The 18881-nt window shown below is 37.3% G+C and overlaps 1 protein-coding gene across 11 annotated transcripts in view; it reads left to right on the plus strand.

Annotated features, from left to right (window-relative positions):
• Positions 1 to 18881, plus strand: part of Abl (tyrosine-protein kinase Abl) — a 400776-nt gene that overhangs the window by 316015 nt on the left and 65880 nt on the right. For all 11 annotated transcript variants that reach the window (XM_071664774.1, XM_071664769.1, XM_071664771.1 and 8 more), the window contains 3 exons: positions 4400 to 4542; positions 4657 to 4777; positions 6493 to 6663. In XM_071664774.1, coding sequence (XP_071520875.1) covers positions 4400 to 4542; positions 4657 to 4777; positions 6493 to 6663 — 435 coding nt within the window. The remainder of the gene's footprint in view (positions 1 to 4399; positions 4543 to 4656; positions 4778 to 6492; positions 6664 to 18881) is intronic.

The following is an 18881-nucleotide window of genomic DNA, read 5'->3' on the forward strand; positions in this document are numbered from 1 at the left end:
GAAAATTATGAAGATACCAGTGCAAAATGTTTATAGATTAGTAGCATTTTAGTATTTACGTTTAGGACATGATAATTAATGGAATAATTGTATATGTTTTTTTATATAGATTTTTTATTTGTTTTTATACTTTGTCGCTGTCTCCCGCGTTAACACAAGGAAACAGACAAAAGAATGGCCCAACCCATCCACGTACACAAGTATATACATACACGCCCACACACGCACATATACATACCCATACATTTCAACATATACATACACAGACATATACATATATACACATGTACATATTCATACTTGCTGCCTTCATCCAATCCCGTCGCCACCCTGCCACACATGAAATGGCACCCTCTCCCCCCCTCGCGTGCGTGAGTTAGCGCTAGGAAAAGACAACAAAGGCCACATTCGTTTACACTCAGTCTCTAGCTGTCATGTGTGATGCACCGAAACCACAGCTCCCTTTCCACATCTAGGCCCCATAAAACTTTCCATGGTTTCCCCAGATGCTTCACTTGCCTTGGTTCAATCCATTGACAGCATGTCGACCCCAGTATACCACGTTGTTCCAGTTCGCTCTATTCCTTGCACGCCTTTCACCCTCCTGTATGTTAAGGCCCTGATTGCTCAAAATCTTTTTCACTCCATCCCTCCACCTCCATTTTGGTCTCCCACTTCTCATTCCCTCAACCTCTGACACATATATCTTCTTTATCAGTCTTTCCTCACTCATTCTCTCCATGTGACCAAACAATTTCAATACACCCTCTTCTGCTCTCTCAACCACACTCTTTTTATTCCCTCACATCTCTCTTGCCCTTTCATTACTTACTTGATCAAACCATTTCACACCACATATTGTCCTCAAGCATCTCATTTCCAACACATCCACCCTCCTCCGCACAACTATATCTATAGCCCACCCCTCGCAACCATAAAACATTGTTGGAACCACTATTCCTTCAAACATACCCATTTTTGCTCTCCGAGATAACGTTCTGGCCTTCCACACATCTTCAGTACTCCTAGAACCTTCGCTCCCTCCCCCACCCTGTGACTCACTTCTGCTCCCATGGTTCCATCCGCTGCCAAATCTACTCCCAGATATCTAAAACACTCTCTTCTCTTTCACTAACAATCTTACTTCTTCATCCCTCCACTCACTACCCTTTCTAATCTGCCCACCTCCCACCTTTCTCATGCCACAGGCATCTTTTGCGCAAGCCATCACTGCTTCCCTAAATACATCCCATTTCTCCCCCTCAACTTCTTATGTCATTGCTCTCACCTTTTTCCATTTTGCTCTCAATCTCTCCTGGTACTTCCTCACAGAAGTCCCCTTTCCAAGCTCACTTACTCTCACCACTCTCTTCACCCCAACATTCTCTCTTCTTTTCTGAAGACCTCTACAAATCTTCACCTTCTCCTCCACAAGACAATGATCAGACATCCCTCCAGTTGCCCCTCTCAGCTCATTAACGTCCAAAAGTCTCTCTTTCACGCACCTATCAATTAACACGTAATCCAGTAGCGCTCTCTGGCTATCTCTCCTACTTACATATGTATACTTATGTATATCTCTCTTTTTAAACCAGGTATTCCCAATCACCAGTCCTTTTTCAGCACTCAAATCTACAAGCTCTTCACCGTTTCCATTCACAACACTGAACACCCCATGTGCACCAATTATACCCTCAACTGCCACGTTACTCACCTTCGCATTCAAATCACTCATCACTATAACCCGGTCTCGAGCATCAAAGCTGCTAACACCCTCACTTACCTGCTCCCAAAACATTTGCCTCCCATGATATAGATGTATAATTTTGTCTCCCCTATTCCTTGGGATAGGGGAAAAAAATACATCCCACGTATTCCCTGTGTGTCATAGAAGGCAACTAGAGGGGCAGGAGTGTGGGGCTGGAAACCCTCCCCTCCTTGTATTTCAGTTTCTGTAAGGGGAAACAGAATAAGGAATCGAGCGGGAAGTGCTTATCCTCCTCGAAGGCTCAGATTGGGGTGTCTAAATGTGTGTGGATATAGCCAAGATGAGACAAAAGGAGAGATAGGTAGTAAGTTTGAGGAAAGAAACCTGGATGTTCTGGCTCTGAGTGAAATGAAGCTCAAGGGTAAAGGGGAAGAATAGTTTGAAAATGTCTTGGGAGTAAAGTTGGGTTGGTGAGAGGACAAGAGCTAAGGAAGGAGTAGCATTACTCCTGAAGCAGGAGTTGTGGGAGTGTGTGATAGAGTGTAAGAAAGTAAATCCTAGATTGATGTGGGTAAAAGTGAAAGTGGATGGAGAGAGATGGGTGATTATTAGTGCTTATGTACTTGGTCATGAGAAGAAAGATCATGAGAGGCAAGTGTTTTGGGAGCAGCTGAGTGAGTGCATCAGCAGCTTTGGTCCACAAGACAGATATTAGTGATGGGTGATTTAAATGTGAAGGTGAGTAATGTAGCAGTGGATGGTATGATTGGTGCACATGGGGTAATCTGTTGTGAATGGAAATGGTGAAGAGCTTGTGGATTTGTATGCTAAAAAAAAACCTGGTGATTGAGAATACTTGGTTTGAAAATAGAGATATGCATAAGTATACATATGTGAGTAGGAGAGATGGTCAAAGGGCATTATTGGATTACATGTTAATTGGTAGGTGTGTAATAGAGAGACTTTTGGATGTTAATATGCTGAGAGAGGCAGCTGGAGGGATGTCTGATCACACTCTTGTGGAGGCAAAAGTGAAGATTTGTAGAGGTTTACAAAATGGAAGAATGATTGTTGGGGAGAAGAGAGTGGTGAGAGTAAGTGAGCTTGGAAAGGAGACTTGTGTTTGGAAATACCAGGAGAGATTTAGTGCAGAATGGCAAAAGCTGAGAACAAATGATGTAAAGGGAGTGGGTGAGGAATGGGATGTATTTAGGGAAGCGGTGATGGCATGTGCCAAAGATGCCTGTGGCATGAGAAAGGTGGGAAGTGGGCAGATTAGAAAGGGTAGTGAGTGGTGGGATGAAAAAGTAAAGATGTTAGTGAAAGAGAAAAGACAGGCATTTGGACGATTTTTGTAGGGAAGTAGTGCAAATGACTGGGAGATGTATAAGAGAAAGCAGCAGGAGGTCAAGAGGAAGATGCAAGGGTTGGAAAATAGATCAAATTAGAGTTGGAGTGAGAGAGTATTGTTAAACTTTAGGGAGAATAAAAAGATGTTTTGGAAGGAGGTGAATAACATGTGAAAGACAAGAGAACAAACGGGAACATCAGTGAAGAGGGCAAGGGGGAAGTGATAACAGGTAATGGTGAAGTGAGAAGGAGATGGAGTGAGAATTTTGAAGGTTTGTTGAATGTGTTTGATGATAGAGTCGCAGATGTAGGGTTGTGTGCAAAGTGAGAGGGTCGGGGAGAATGGTTTGGTTAAGAGAGAAGAGGTGGTGAAAAAGCCTTGCAGAAGATGAAATCCAGCAAGGCAGTGGGGTTTGGATGGCATTGCATTTGAATTTATGAAAAAAGGGAGTGACTGTGTTGTTGATTGGTTGGTAATGATATTCAGTGTATGTATGGATCGTGATGATGTGCCTGATAATTGGCAGAATGCATGAATAGTGTCATTGCACAGAGGCAGAGGGAATAAAGGTGAGTGTTCAAACTACAGAGGCTTAAGTTTGTTGAGAATTCCTGGCATATTGCATGGGAGGGTATTGATTTGGGAGGAGCAGTGTGGTTTCAGAAGTGTTAGAGGATGTGTGAATCCCTCAACCAGTGCAGCACCTTGATGCAATGGGAGACATAGGCTGTCCCATGGTCTTAGAATGGGTAATCCTTCTTAAGGACAATTATTTTTTTTCTTCATACGTATTCACCATTTCCTGCATTAGTGAGGTAACGCCAAGAACAGAGAACTGAGCCTTAGAGGGAATATCTTCACTTTTCCCCCCTTCTCTGTTCCTTCTTTTGAAAAATTATAGAATGGAAGGGGAGGATTTCCAGTCCCCCCCTCCTTCTCCTTTCAGTCGCCTTCTACAACATGCAGGGAATATGTGGCAAGTATTCTTTCCAGAGAGGGCATTTTTTTTCGGGCACCTTTGACTGTAGTTTCTGTATGCTTTTGTGGTATTTTCAATGACCACTCCTCTATGGATTTATTTTAGGGGCACAAGACATAAACTGAAGTAGCAAAATCTTGCTTTGGCCCACCTAGTGCTATTGAACATGTCTGAAATGACTGAATGTGTTAAGCCACGGGAAGGACTGTTTTTATAAGGACCTTAAATTCTTGTGAAAGGCCAAAGGGTGGAATTAAGTTGTGTAGAACTGTTTAGGTATTGGTAAATGTAATGGCCATTATATATAGGAATGGATTTATACTAAAATTTTGCTGTATGCTTTAATTTTCCTTCCTTTCAGGATGGACTGTCCTCAAGGTTGCCCAGTGCGTGTTTATGAACTGATGAAACAGTGTTGGCTTTGGAATCCTTCTGATCGCCCAACCTTCTCCCACATCCACCATGCATTAGAGACTATGTTCCAAGAAACTTCCATTACGGATGGTAAGCAAAAGGAAATATTTAAAGATGACTGATCTTTTAGATTAGAGTACTGATTGTATGATAAAAGTTTAAGAATTCTTGATTATAATGTTATATATATAATTGTCTTCATAGAAGTGGAACAGCAGTTGGCAGCTGGAGGGGGAAGAAAAGTGAGAGGATCATCCACTAGCACACACCAGCAGTGGAATGAGGATCAGCTTCCCACAAGCCCACGCACATCCTCTGCACGGCAGTAAGTGTTCTTGATCATCCTTTAGTTTATTTAATAGCAAATCTGTTCTGGAAATATGAATATTCAATTTCCTTCATTTTTTCTGTACATAGATGAGTTTTAGATATATATGATGCTTAGGGCTCTCTCCCATACATCTTACCGGGTTTATCAATGCTCAACAGAATTATACCCATGTAATTTGAGCTTTCACTTTTCTCCTTGCCTTTATATAAGTGCACTGCACATCCATTCTGCTAGTCTGTTCTCTGGCATTTCGCCTTAGGCCATACAAATGCTGAAAAGCAATAACATTGTCATTCCCTTCCTTGAGAAGTTTAGTTGCAATTCCATCCCCCTCTGCAGCTTTGCTGCACTTCATTGTACTCTCTTTTCACCAAACTGTTCTAAAGTACTCTGAACCTGCATGCCACCTCATCCTAAACATACCACATTCACGTCCCTATTAACTATCATATTCAAGTCCTTCAAAATACTCTTCATATCTTTTTCATTAATTCTTTGCCTTTTTTTTTTTTTTTTTGTTGTTGTTCTCACATTACTTACCTTCCAAAGCATTTTCTTATTTTCCCTTAAGTTTATTTAATAATATTCTCTTATCCCTGGGGATAGGGGATCAAGAAAACTTCCCACGTATTCCCTGCGTGTCGTAGAAGGCGACTAAAAGGGGAGGGAGCGGGGGGGCTGGAAATCCTCCCCTCTCGTTTTTTTTTAATTTTCCAAAAGAAGGAACAGAGGGGGCCAGGTGAGGATATTCCAAAAAAGGCCCAGTCCTCTGTTCTTAACGCTACCTCGCTAACGCGGGAAATGGCGAATAGTTTAAAAGAAAAAAGAAAGAAATTCTCTTATCTCATCTCAACCCCAGTATACCACATCGTTCCAATTCACTCTATTCCTTGCACGCCTTTCACCTTCCTGTATGTTTAGGCCCCTATTGCTCAAAATCTTTTTCACTCCATCCTTCTACCTTCGATTTGGTCTCCCACTTCTCCTTGTTCCCTCTACCTCTGACACATACGTTCTCTTTGTCAATCTTTCCTCACTCATTCTCTCCATGTGCCTAAACCATTTCAACACACCTTCTTCTGCTCTCTCAACCACACTCTTTTTATTACCACACATCTCTCTTACCCTTTCATTACTTACTCAGTCAAACCACTTCACACCTCATATTGTCCTCAAACATTTCATTTCCAACACATCCACCCTCCTCTGCATAACCCTATCAGTAGCCCATGCCTCGCAACCATATAACATTGGTGGAATCACTATTCCTTCAAACATGCCCATTTTAGTTCTCCGAGATAACATTGCTTTTATTCTTATTTATTTCTGTGATCTCACACATTTCATCAGATGGCATCATATTATTGGGTCAGAACTTATTCTATGTCTTCATACTTTTTCATAGCATTCAGCCATGTTGTTTAGTTTCTTTTTTGCCAGTGTTCTATATTCAAGAATACATGTAGTCATATCTAGGTGTAGTTGTTCATTGATGTGACTCATGTAGTGCACACAATAAGTGACTCCTATACTGTAATACACAAACAAATTCTTTAGTTTAAGGTATATGCATTAAAAGTATGACAGTGTCATATACTTAAACATATGCACTGTGGGTTGCTGATAGACATTCACTGAAGACATCAGTTAATGTACAATATATTTCTTTTTTGTTTGTAATGTATTTATTGTTATTATTCCATTGTAAGAAGAAGCAACAAGAATAAACATGGTGCAGTGGATGAGGGTAGCAGCCCAAACCTGCCAAGAGATGTTCGGCCAAGTCCAGGTATTCTTTCTTCCCGCTCAACAGTAGTTCAGCTGAGGCGCACTACTAACAAGAAGGGCAAACAAGCACCAGCACCTCCCAAAAGAACAAGGTAAAGTGAAAATTATAGCAATTAGGTGTTCCTGGGATGCTTATAAGTATATGAAGAGACTTTTGCAGCTTTGCTCTATTTATTGATGACTTGTACAGGGCTGATTACATGAACAAAGTTTTCTTAAATGATGCAGCCAGTAGCTTCTTTTCTCCTTTGATGCAACCACTAGCTCCTTTTCTCCTTAACTGTTTTACAATAAGGACACTGCACAATGTTTCAACTTTATTTACCTCGCAATGTTTTCATTGCAGATTAACTGTGTTGGCAGACATTTTATGAGTGCGATGCAACCATAACTTATTTTAAACATTTCATGATTGTGACTGTTTTGTACCAAAGAATTTTATTGTTATTTGCCTTGGCCATGTTAATCATCTTGCCAGTTGTATTGTCAGTTTTATTCATTATTATGTTTACCTCTGCACATACCAAAATGTCTCCAGATATCACACATAATTTCATTTGTACCCACTCAAGTCTGAAGCATTGCTCTAATCACTCATGTAATTTATTATTATACTCACTCAAGTCTGAAGCTTTGCATTGATCACTCATGTAATTTATCATTATACTGACTCAAGTCTGAATCGTTGCATTGCCATATTTTCAAACCAACCATTCCATTTCATTATCCTTCATTTGTTTTCTCACCGTTTATTCACAAAGCCTCATGTCTCTTTTGGAATCATTGTAGTCTTTGCTGAAAGATTCGAATAGGAGGAACATGATAAGAAATGTCGAGCAGTATAGTTTGGTATGTTATTGACCAGTAGAATACAAAGATACCTCTTTTTATAGAGCCACAAAAATGGATTTTCATTTAACAGATATATAAAATCCATTAAACATTCTCTAAGCTAGATGCATGCACCCCACCATAATTCATGTCAGATCAATCTTGGTTGCTCTCTTTATAGCTATCACCTAGGTATATTTAAAGAGCATTCTAAACCCATAAGGTTTGGAAAATGCCTGCGATTCCAAGTATAGGTAAAGCATCCAAGGTGCCCAGGAAAGTGGTTAATACAGAGTTAAAGATAGAAGTGAAGTGCATGGTTGAGGCAGGCAAGTGTCAGGCATGTGTGGATCTCACTTAGTCACATGGATTAGCTTTCTCTACCTTTTAAGATGATTCTTAGTAACAGTAAGTGGATGAAAAAACCAGTCCATCACATCTTAGGTTGCAATGAATAAGCTGCTGGAGACAATGGAGAGTAAGCTGTCAGAGCATAGCTCCATCAGACTTATGAATGTTGATTAAATTTTGTTTCATATTATATATATATTAACAATGTCTAGTTTTATCTATAAAATACCAAAACAGCATCTGCAGATTCGCTATTGTTCCCAAAGAAAACAAATCTATAGCTCTTATTGGTGCAGAAATTAACAATGTCAAGAATGCATCTTCATAGGTACCATGTTATGACAGTCCCATTATGAGAGGTCTTTATGTAAAACATGCTGATGTCAGCACTGCCTAGGTGCCCTTACCACATCTGTAAGAAGTGAAGTCATCCGTTCTCTTTTCATTTTCCTGTAGAATAATATTCTGTTTTACTAGTTTTATGCATTTCACTGCAGCCATCATTCAAAAGCATTATTAAGTTCCATCGTGATATATGACTGAAAAATAATTGATGGAAGAAATTAATCTTTCTCAGTATAGGACATATTTTTTCTCTTTCATGAAAACATTCTATTGTACCTTGTATGGTGCAGTAAAGAAGTTACTGTATAACATTAGAAATTATGCTTCTTTTTCCTTGCTGATTTATTTTAGAAATACATTGAAATTTCTTTAATCTGGTGTTTAGTGATTCAGAAACACCATTGGTTTGGGAAAAAAAATTGGCATAGTTGAGCAGCATTTTTTAATTTGGGAAATTGCTGGTATCCTCTTACTCCAGATACTGCCAAATTGTCCTGAAATTGAAGAGGATTGCAGTAAAGTTGGTGAAATACCTGTAGTACTGCAGAAGACCCAGTTGACTAAAAAGCATTATGTTTATGTCAGCAGTTTATCGTCCTTCTGTATGTATTTTAGTGAATATTTATCATGATCTCCACCCTGACAATGCACCACCAATGCCATACTTTCTGATCTTTGGAATATGATTCTTTTACAAGTGAAAAAGGATATCTGTCTTATGAAATGAATGAACATCAAGTAAGAATATTAAAATGACCAAGAAACAAATAGTGCAGTCCTCGCTTTATCCAGGGAGAAATAACAAACTTCAAGTGGCAGCATATTAAAAAGCTCGTAGAAGCACCACTCACTTTTGCTTTGGTATATCTGGCTTAGCTTAGTGTCTTGTCCTAGTTCTTTTTTTATCATCATAAACTAACTTTCTTGTGATTGCTCATATATGAATATCCTTGTTCCATAGGTATCTATTGTTACTGAAGATGTGTATAGTTCTCTCGTTACCCTCAGTGTATGGGTTTAGGTGGCATTCATTGTGTAGGGAGAACTCAGCAGGGTTTTATTTCTTACATTTCCATCCAGAACGTTTTAATAGAATATCCCTAACTCACTTTTCTTACTAATAAATGAATGAGCAATATTCTTTTTGTGGCTAAAGTAACTTGCAAACTGTTGGAATTATGTTAATACATGAACACATACTTTTGATTTATTGTACCAACTGTGCCCTACAAACATTGAATCCAGATTTCCTGTTGTAGATTGTCATATTTTCATAACTTCATGCTATTTTAATTGATAGGATGACGTTCACCACACACTTTTTCTTAGGTTATGAAGTTCAGAGATTAATAAATAGGTACTTCTTGTAAACATTTGTTAGAATATTCATCTTTTTTAATTGCATGGGGTGTGAACATTGAAACGTTTGCATAGCATTCATCTATCTTTGCATCCAGATATATAAACAGACATGGCAGTTCAGTCCTCTCATGCTCATTCCCACTATTTTGTATCAGAGCAAATTGTTGAGGATTTTCTTTGTAACTGTTATAGCCATGCTAAAATGAGTAAAAGGCACCCAGCAGCAAGTGTAGTAGTTGTGAAATATATTAATGCAGTATGCAGTGTGGTAGTGGATGACCATAATGTGATAGACTGATATGGTACTGGATGTATCCTATTGATATAAGTAAAGCACTTTATTTTACCATTTGATTGTAATCTTTAATGAATTTAAGTAACATGCAGAACAGCATATATGAAGAATTTTTTTGTGTCCAGAAATATTTCTCAGGTTTCATTTAAAGTGATTTTGATTAGAGTAACTTTTTTCAGAAATGCATCCAATACCTTACATTACATAAAGAGCCCTTGTTGTATAAGAATTGTGAATTGGGCAACTACATTCTATTAATAGAATTAGCTTGCATTTGCAGACTTTATGATTTGGAAAGGTTCAGCATCTGTACCTTGAAAAATTGTTCTATCTATCTATATATCTGATGCCCACTTCCTTTGGGAACTCCCATCAAGGAATGGCCACAGCAGAAGAGCCTTCACTTATCCCTGTCCTAACATGCCTCCCTCATATACACCATTCCATGTATTCTTCCATTATTTCTCTCCCTCCTGTATTCCTTTGCCCTGTTTGCCCATGTCACAGGTGGTCTTCCAATCACATCAGCCCCTTTAATTATACTATCAAACACTCACCTTGTATACTTCCAGTCTTTTATTCTTTCCACATGCCCAAACAACCTCAAAGTATTACTTCAAAATTCACTCCCTTTTCATTTTCTGCCATACCACATCTCTCATACACCACTTCATTTCTTTCTTCATCCCATCTAGTCACACCACATGCTCTTCTCAAATAGCTCATTTCCACAGCCTGGATTCTCATCCTCTGTGACTCATTCCATGTCCATGTTTTGGCTGCATAAGTCAGGGTATGCTGTTCCTCAATCCTCTCTTCACTTCCATAATTACATCTCTACTCTTCATTATTGTATTAAGGGACCTATTGACTCTCCTGCCCTGTGCTGCTCTCTCCCTTATCTCTCCTTCCAAGTCACCACACTTACCCAAGACAGCTCCTAGATACTTAAATTCTCTCACTCCTTCCAATCTTTCTTCTTTCCTTCTATATGGTTTTACAGAATCTATACTTTCACTTTGTTTCCTTTCAGACATCATTACCTTACTTTTACTTGCATTACCTTCCATTGCTTATGCTTACACTCATCATTAAACATCCTTACAACCTTCTGCAACTCCTCTTCACTCTTAGCAAACAGCTTGGTATCATCCACAGACAGGCTTGTCACTAGCCACCATATCTCACCACCATACACCACCTCTGCACCTCTTTTCCCTAATTTTGCTTTCAGCTCTCATATCACACAGCACTACTTCACATCTACATGTATCCCAGAACTTTTGCTCAACTCCTCATTCACTCTTATACATGCATCTGCTCCTCTGTAGAAGGCTTTCACACATCCAGCAGTTGTATCCCTATACCATATATCCTTAACACATCCCATAAAGCATTCCACTCAGCTCTGTCATACGCTTTCTCCAGATCCATAAAAGTTGCTTACAACTTCTTACCTTTTGCTAGATATTTTTCCAGTCATCTTTACTATAAAAAACTGATCCACACATTCCCAATCTTTCCTGAAACTCCCTTGTTCCTCACTTCTGCATTCAGTCACTTCCATCAGTCTATCAATTCATATTCTTGCATACAGTTTTCTTGGTATGCTCTTGCTTGATCTTGACCATGCTGAACTAAAGACATTTCACTAATTATGCAGCATAGAATTTGATTTAAGGGTAACTTTTTAAGTTTTATTTTTGCTTTTTTACAGTGCAAAAATTAATGATGAAAGGCTTAATTGGTGTAGGCACAGATGAGGTAGGGTGGACATTGTTTTGACTGATGTGTTTCTGGTATGAAAGAACATGGAAGGTAGCTTATATCATATAAGGTTGAAGAGTTGGTTACATGGGGTTTACTAGACTATTTAGTTGTTAATATGTAAATAATTCTTTACCTTTAGATGGTCTAGGATGAGAATTATGAATGAAAAAAGCATGTAGAACAATAGAACTTGAGAAATTAAGGAATGAGATTGTGAACTTCTACTTCCAAGGGATGAGAAACTGCAAGTTAGAGGAAATGGATACAAGTTAATGGGGCCATTTCTTTATCTGCTCCTGGTGCTAGCTTACTAGCATTGGAAACAGTGTAAAGTATGTATGAAAGAACAAGAAATTTACATACATTATATACAAAAAAGAGAGGGAGAGAGATAATTTTGTTGCTTTATTTACCATAAATGATGAACCATACATGTTCCCAGAGGAGTGAGAAAGAGAAGTGCAAATGTTTTGGTAGAAGATGAATGAGTGTTTTTGAAGATTTGATGTGAGATTAGGTATTACTGATGAATGATTTGAATGCAAAAGTGAGTAATATGACAGTCAAGGATATGATTAGGGGCATGTGGTATCCAGTGATATGAATGGAAATGAACAGATTTTTGGAAATGTATGTCGAAGAAGAATTGGTGATTGGGAATACCTGTTTTAAAAGAAGGACATACATAAGTGTACATCGATTAATAAGAAAGATGAAAAGGGGGAAATATTGATTACGTACTGACTGATGATAGGAGTGGAGAAGAGAATGTGCTGAGAAAGGCAGCTGGTGGGATATCTGATCATTATGTGGTAGAAGCAATATTGAAGATTTGTAGAAACTTTAGGAAAAGAGAAAATGATGCTGGTGAGAAGAGGTTAGTGAAAGTAAATGAGTGTACAAATGAGGCTTGTGTGAAGAGATGCTAGAGGAGATTGAGTGAAGAATGACAAAAGGTAAGAGGAAGTGAAACTAGGGGAGCAGGTAAGGAGAGGATGTATTTAGGGAAGTGTTGGTGACATGTGCAAGAGAATTGTGTGGAATGTAGAAGCTGGAAGTTGGGCGTGTGAGAAAGGTTGGTGAGTAGTTAAGTTGCTAGGGAAAGAAGAAAGAGAGGTGTATTACTCTCAGGGAAGGAGTGCAGGTGAGGAGGAGTTTTATGATAGGCCTGTGAATACTACATTTCTGTCCCTATTATAGATCTTTTTATTTGTTAATCCATATTGGCATAATTCAGAATTTCTTTATGAACTTAAAGCTTAATCTTACCCTAAGTATGAATTGAATTATACCTTAAACTGGCACACAAATTATTATGAGTAAACCAATCCTTTATTTTCCCACAATTTTCATTCCCCCTCTAGACATCCATTAATTTTTTTCACTTTCATTTTTATCATGATATACACCCATTCTTTCCACAGGAGTTATCTTTCATTACATCCTGATTGATATGTTTCTCCATAACTTTAACATCTGTTATATTTCACATATTATACCAAAAGGATTTCGAAACATGTCTCATCCCCCCGAAACGTTTTTTAGAAATGTTCCTCATCTGTAAATATTATGTGGTGTGATCTTAATTTTTTTTTTTTGTGATTGTGGAATAACATGAGTATGAGATTATATAAATGCTAGCAGTTATGAATTTGATAGTTTAGATTTCCCCACTCTGATATTCAACTTTGTGGAGATGCATCTTGGTCAAATTTTTGATATTTTTTTTCACTTTGCTTGATATTTATTTAAGTTAGATTGTATATAGGCATGCAAAGGATTGGATTTCACACGAACTATCTTGATGAGAGATTGCTGTCTCTTTTAAAAGTTCTTGTAGGCTTATCTTCAGATTTGCAGCAAATTTTATATTAAGGTCTCATGTCTAGACTTTCAAATTATCTTACCTCTTGTCCAGTTTCTCTACAGCTTGTAGATAAAGGAAAGGCTGTTTTTCTAGTGTGTAAGCTGGTAGGGGCCACTTTTTTATTTTTCAACTTTCTTAGGTAATAGTATGTTTTAATTTTGTTTTGGGGAGTTTAAAAGCGAAAAATTCATGAAGGTATTTTTCTATGCTAACGCGGGAGACAGCGACAAAGTATAATAAATGATTTTTCTATGCATCACCACTTTTCACATAAGTCATGTATCTTTGATTTTGTTCAGTAGCTTGCTTCATAACCCCAAAATTTTCATTTTGGTCTTTTTCAGCTTGTCAGTTTAAGGTATGTGACCTCTGTCTTTTAAGATCTTTTATAAGAATCGAAATACATCATTCATTAATGAGATCACCAGTGAATGAATTGTGCTGTGGTGATGATATCCATTCTTTTGCTCTCATATTACCTTGTCATGGTGGTAAGAGCAGTGTCATAGTTGTTACTACATTAGGGTGTTTTTTCACCTGACGTATATTGACAGAACACATGGAATTATCAAGTGAAGACAAAGATTAAGCAAATAGCTTTTGCTTTCTTTCTGTAACTTTCATTGTTAATCCTAATGGATTAAGCATCTTATGTAAATTTTTATGGAGTGTAGGTGATTTGTTCACCTTAACAAAGTAGAAGAACTGTTCAACTATCTTCAGTTTTATTCCCAAGTCCAGCTCTCAGCTGTTATTTGATATGCATTCATGTTAATTGATGAGCAGATATGTATTGATTAGCATCTTGCCAAAATTAGGTTGCTGTGACATATATTTCTCACCCCAAAGACAAACTATGATTGTCATAAGATAATGTAAATTAGTTTGCTTCTCTGATGAAGAGGAAGAACCGTTCTGCTCTCTTTGGTGTCCAGGTCCATGTTTGCATACACATGCACACCCACACCTTGGTTAAAGTTACATCCAAGTTCCATTCTCAGCCACTGTTTGATGTATGGTCACAGAACTTCACATGTAGGTGCATACATCTAGTCACACTTTACATCGGAGATGTGTTCCTCGAAAACATCACCATCTAGTGGAACCCATTTTTTCATAGGCATCGGTGGGTAAGGGGTGTTATATTTTTGAGTGAGATTCATCAACCGAATTTTCACCCAAAAATATGAATGAAATTCCAGGAAACATGCAGTACAGTACAGGTACGAAAAAGAAAATTGCTCATAAGCATATCAGTAAGAAATACATTTCTTATGATAATTTTGATATTAAGTAATGATACATGACAATTATTATAGGCATGCTCTGTTCACCCTGATCTTTAATCCAGGCCCTCAAGATTCGCTCCATGTTCTTTATGATTTCACTTCTAGCATGAGTGATCATTAATCCAGATGTAACATTAGAGGCATACTGCTTCACTTTATCTCCATGCTCTTAAATTATTTTCTTTGATATAGTGGGGAAGCCAGAAGCTCAGGCTGTATAGACACCATGTTCAGAAGCATCAGAATCCTTCAGAATATCCAACTTTACCTCTAAGCTGATGTTTTCACTGCTCCTTGTCACCCCACATGAACAAAACTCACATGGCCACTTTCCACTCATATTTAAAGAGGGTTTAAGTATGCTATGTGCAATTTTACAGTGTGAAAATATGGGTTGCATGTACATCATAAGTCACATGCATCAGATAAGCTAGCTGTCTTGGTGAATACTGCACTTACTAGTGAACACTCAAGCACCTGACTTATTTCTGCATGTGGTATTTGAAGCATTTTGCATTTTTGTGTGTTTACATAATTTCATTCATATTCCCATAACACTGTATAAATGTAATTCAATTTGTGAAACACTAGATAGTGGTGATTAGGTGTTTTGATGCAAGCTTATTAACATCTTATCAAAACTAGATCACCCTGACTTACATTTTATGTCTCAGAGCTGAACTTTATGAAAGTGGTATTGCTTTGAAACTACCCACCACTATTTCAAGGCTATATTCATGGATAGATGGATGAAGGGAGGTATCTTTGGGTGCCAAATGCTTCATCGGGACACTCACTCATAGTTACCTTGCAGACATAACAGCGAAAGGAGTGTGCAGTTTTTGTCTGTATTGCCTCATTTACTAATTTCTCTTAATATATATTTTTAGTTTCTGTATAGATGTTACTAATATAATTTTAATTGTTTACAAAGGAATTTTAGCAAAATGGCAATTATTTCATCAATATGTAAGGTAGAAAACATAAATGATAAGACACAGGAAAGTGACACTGTCCTCATTTGTCTTCTGTAATAGTGGAGCAGTTGCCTCTATGAGGGTATTACAAGGCTTACATTACTTTTATGCAATCTATTTTGCATTTTGTAGGGTTTAAAAACCTAACATATTTAGAGAAGGGAAAAACTGTCTGGATGTTAGAGGGATATGTAAGGAGTTTTCAAACCTTTCCTCTTATGTTAACAACTCAAAGATTTTTACCTTTCTTGTGTGGGAATGATTTTATCTTAAGATGTTTTGATGTCATGCTTATTTGGTCTTTGGTGATTTAATTTTTCTGCCATGAAATTATCTGCATGATAGAGCATTTTTTAGTACTGTATGATATGGGAAGAGTGTCATCCTCCTTTAGCTGTTCTGTAGTCATATACATCAGTCTTCTCGACCACTTCAGAGAAGAATGATTCTTTTGGTAGAGAAGAAACTTCTTTCTACTCTGAAATGCAGAGGGGATAAGATTGCATTGTGTGTCCCATTGTTGAATTATGTACAGCTTGTTCCAGCAAAGTAACTGAATAAGTACATACAAGGTGGAGATGATTGGGTAGTGCTGATGTCATTGTGTTACAATCCATTTTAGTGCATACGAGGTAGAGATGACTGGATCATGGTGATGTCATTTTGTTACAGGGATGGCTGAAGGTGATTGGCTATTACTTCATTATTATTATTGTTGTTTTTAAGTAGTTTCTGTCATTTGGAATTTCCAGCAGAGGCAGCAGTAGACTGAAAGAGGCATCAGATTTCTGAAACCTGCTGTATTCCAGAGCAACAAAAATAAACCTTTATTTATGAAAATTTAGTTTTCTACATTGTAAACAGCTTTTCTGTTTACTTCTGTTATGTATGCTCTTTCATGCTTTCAGAGCATTGTGACATTGCAGCAAAACTGTCTGGAACAGTGTTACTGCCAACATGCTCCTCACTTAGTAACTGAAAACTTTAGAACATTGGGAGAAACATTTGCTGCAAAATTCTACTTATTAGTATGCTGTTGCTTAGGCATCACTTGCCCCTGAAAAGGAAGAATGTGACAGAAATTATAACTGTATGAGGGGAAATTATGAATTAAGAATGGAAAGAGAAACTAGGGTTGAAGTAAGAGAAATTGATAGTTAACTGACAAATAGCATGAAAAAGAAGGGTACTATAGGGTTTGAGAAAAGAATTAAGTCAACAAGTGATGCTGCATTATGAACATAACCTAGAAGTTAACTTTTCATGGGAAAAAAAGTTGATGCCTTAACATTCCTATTGTATTGCATGTATGGGGACTGGAGCCAATTAGTCTTGTTCACCTATGATTTACTTTGTTTATACAGATTTTTTTTTTTTTATCAAGTGGACTTTGAGTACTGTAGATAGTGAGTGGACATAGGCCTGTGAATACTACTTTGCTGTCCCTATTATAGATCTTTTTATTTGTTAATCCATATTGGCATAATTCAGAATTTCTTTATGAACTTAAAGCTTAATCTTACCCTAAGTATGAATTGAATTATACCTTAAACTGGCAAACAAATTATTTTGAGTAAACCAATCCTTTATTTTCCCACAATTTTCATTCCCCCTCTAGACATCCATTAATTTTTTTCACTTTCATTTTTATCATGATATACACCCATTCTTTCCACAGGAGTTATCTTTCATTACATCCTGATTGATATGTTTCTCCAAAGCTTTTAAGAGTACTCCCAGGGTCATTATTATTTGCATTTGTATATCCAAATGCAAAATTTGATGTTTTGATATTACTGTTAATAGTGTCTGAATCTTCATCTGTCTGTGTGTACCATATGTTAGATAAGTATATGTTCCTACATTTACATTCATGAAAAAGAATATATTGAGGAGATATTGGCTTAGAAGATTATTTTCAGTAGTAGTAGTACTTGTGTATTATGAGCAAATAACTTGGGAGTTGGAGTTTATCAAGATTTTTTGGCTGAACTGTGGTTAAAGAGAATGAAAGCAATTCCAGTTATTGAATGCTGATGGTGCTTGTTTCTTTTGTGGAATGAGGAGTTTAGGAAGAAAATTGATTTACTTTGATGGTGAGAGGAGGATTTCAAAAACTTATGAGTGAAGAAGGATCTGGTATTTGAAAAATAGAGTAGATTTTTTTCCCTGTTTGTATTCCTACACTCTTTTTCTGCATTAGCAAGATAGCTGTAGGAGCAAAGGAACAACTGCCTCATTTGCATGCATCCACTCTCTATCAGTCATGTATGATTTTCTGAAACCAAAGTTTGCCATCTACTATTCTTTGGGTTTACATAGACTGCTGCCTTTGCCCTAGTAAGCCCATTGATGCTACGTTCTTCCCACAAGTGTAATACCAATCTAAGTCATTCTATCCCATGTACACCATTCACCATCCAGAATTTTCAGGCCCCAATACTCCAAAGCCTCCTTCACTTCATCGTGTCATCTCCATTTTTGGTTCTCTGCCACCTCTTGCTCCCACCACATTTGACACAGAAATAATGTCAGTTATATCTGTCTCTGTATGATATGATTTTAAATAATCAAGAATAGTTGTTTTCTCATTATAGAGCTACATGATCCACCCCACTCAATGGCTTTGGGAATAGATTTGATGATAAGACATAATTGGATAGTAGTTACAAAGAAGAGTGAAGTTGTAGAAACAGTAGTAACAAAGCAAAAGTTCCAATTAGACATGCAGAGTGAGGTATGCTCAGAGAATCCTTGTAAAAAAATTTGAAATTGGAGTATGCAAGAAGCCCTCATGATGGAATGTTTGTTCCAGCTTTTATGTGTGGATGTGAAACATTAGTATTTAGGTTTTCATATAGATAAAAGATGAGAGCAGTATAACTAAATAACATGTGTATTAACAGTTAAAAGAATTGATCAAAAATTAAGGCATGATAACATTATTTGGAGTGAAAAAAGTAATTCAAAAGGCATATTTATTAAAGCTTATTAGGATGATGTAACTATAGAACATCTGCGAGGTGAGAGGTTGGTAATGATCTGTGAAAGAAAAAAGTACAATGGTAAGAAAGACTGAGAAGGGGTAGGACAAATTTTTTTGTGAACTAAGGGTTCATGATATTTGAAATGATATGCATTTTATTAATGAGGGTGGAATTATAAATGGAGAAATAGATCACACATGATGAATTAGTTGTGTGAATGATTATGAAGTGCTGCA

The sequence above is a fragment of the Panulirus ornatus genome, chromosome 9 (assembly GCF_036320965.1).
Source record: "Panulirus ornatus isolate Po-2019 chromosome 9, ASM3632096v1, whole genome shotgun sequence".
NCBI lineage: Eukaryota > Metazoa > Arthropoda > Malacostraca > Decapoda > Palinuridae > Panulirus > Panulirus ornatus.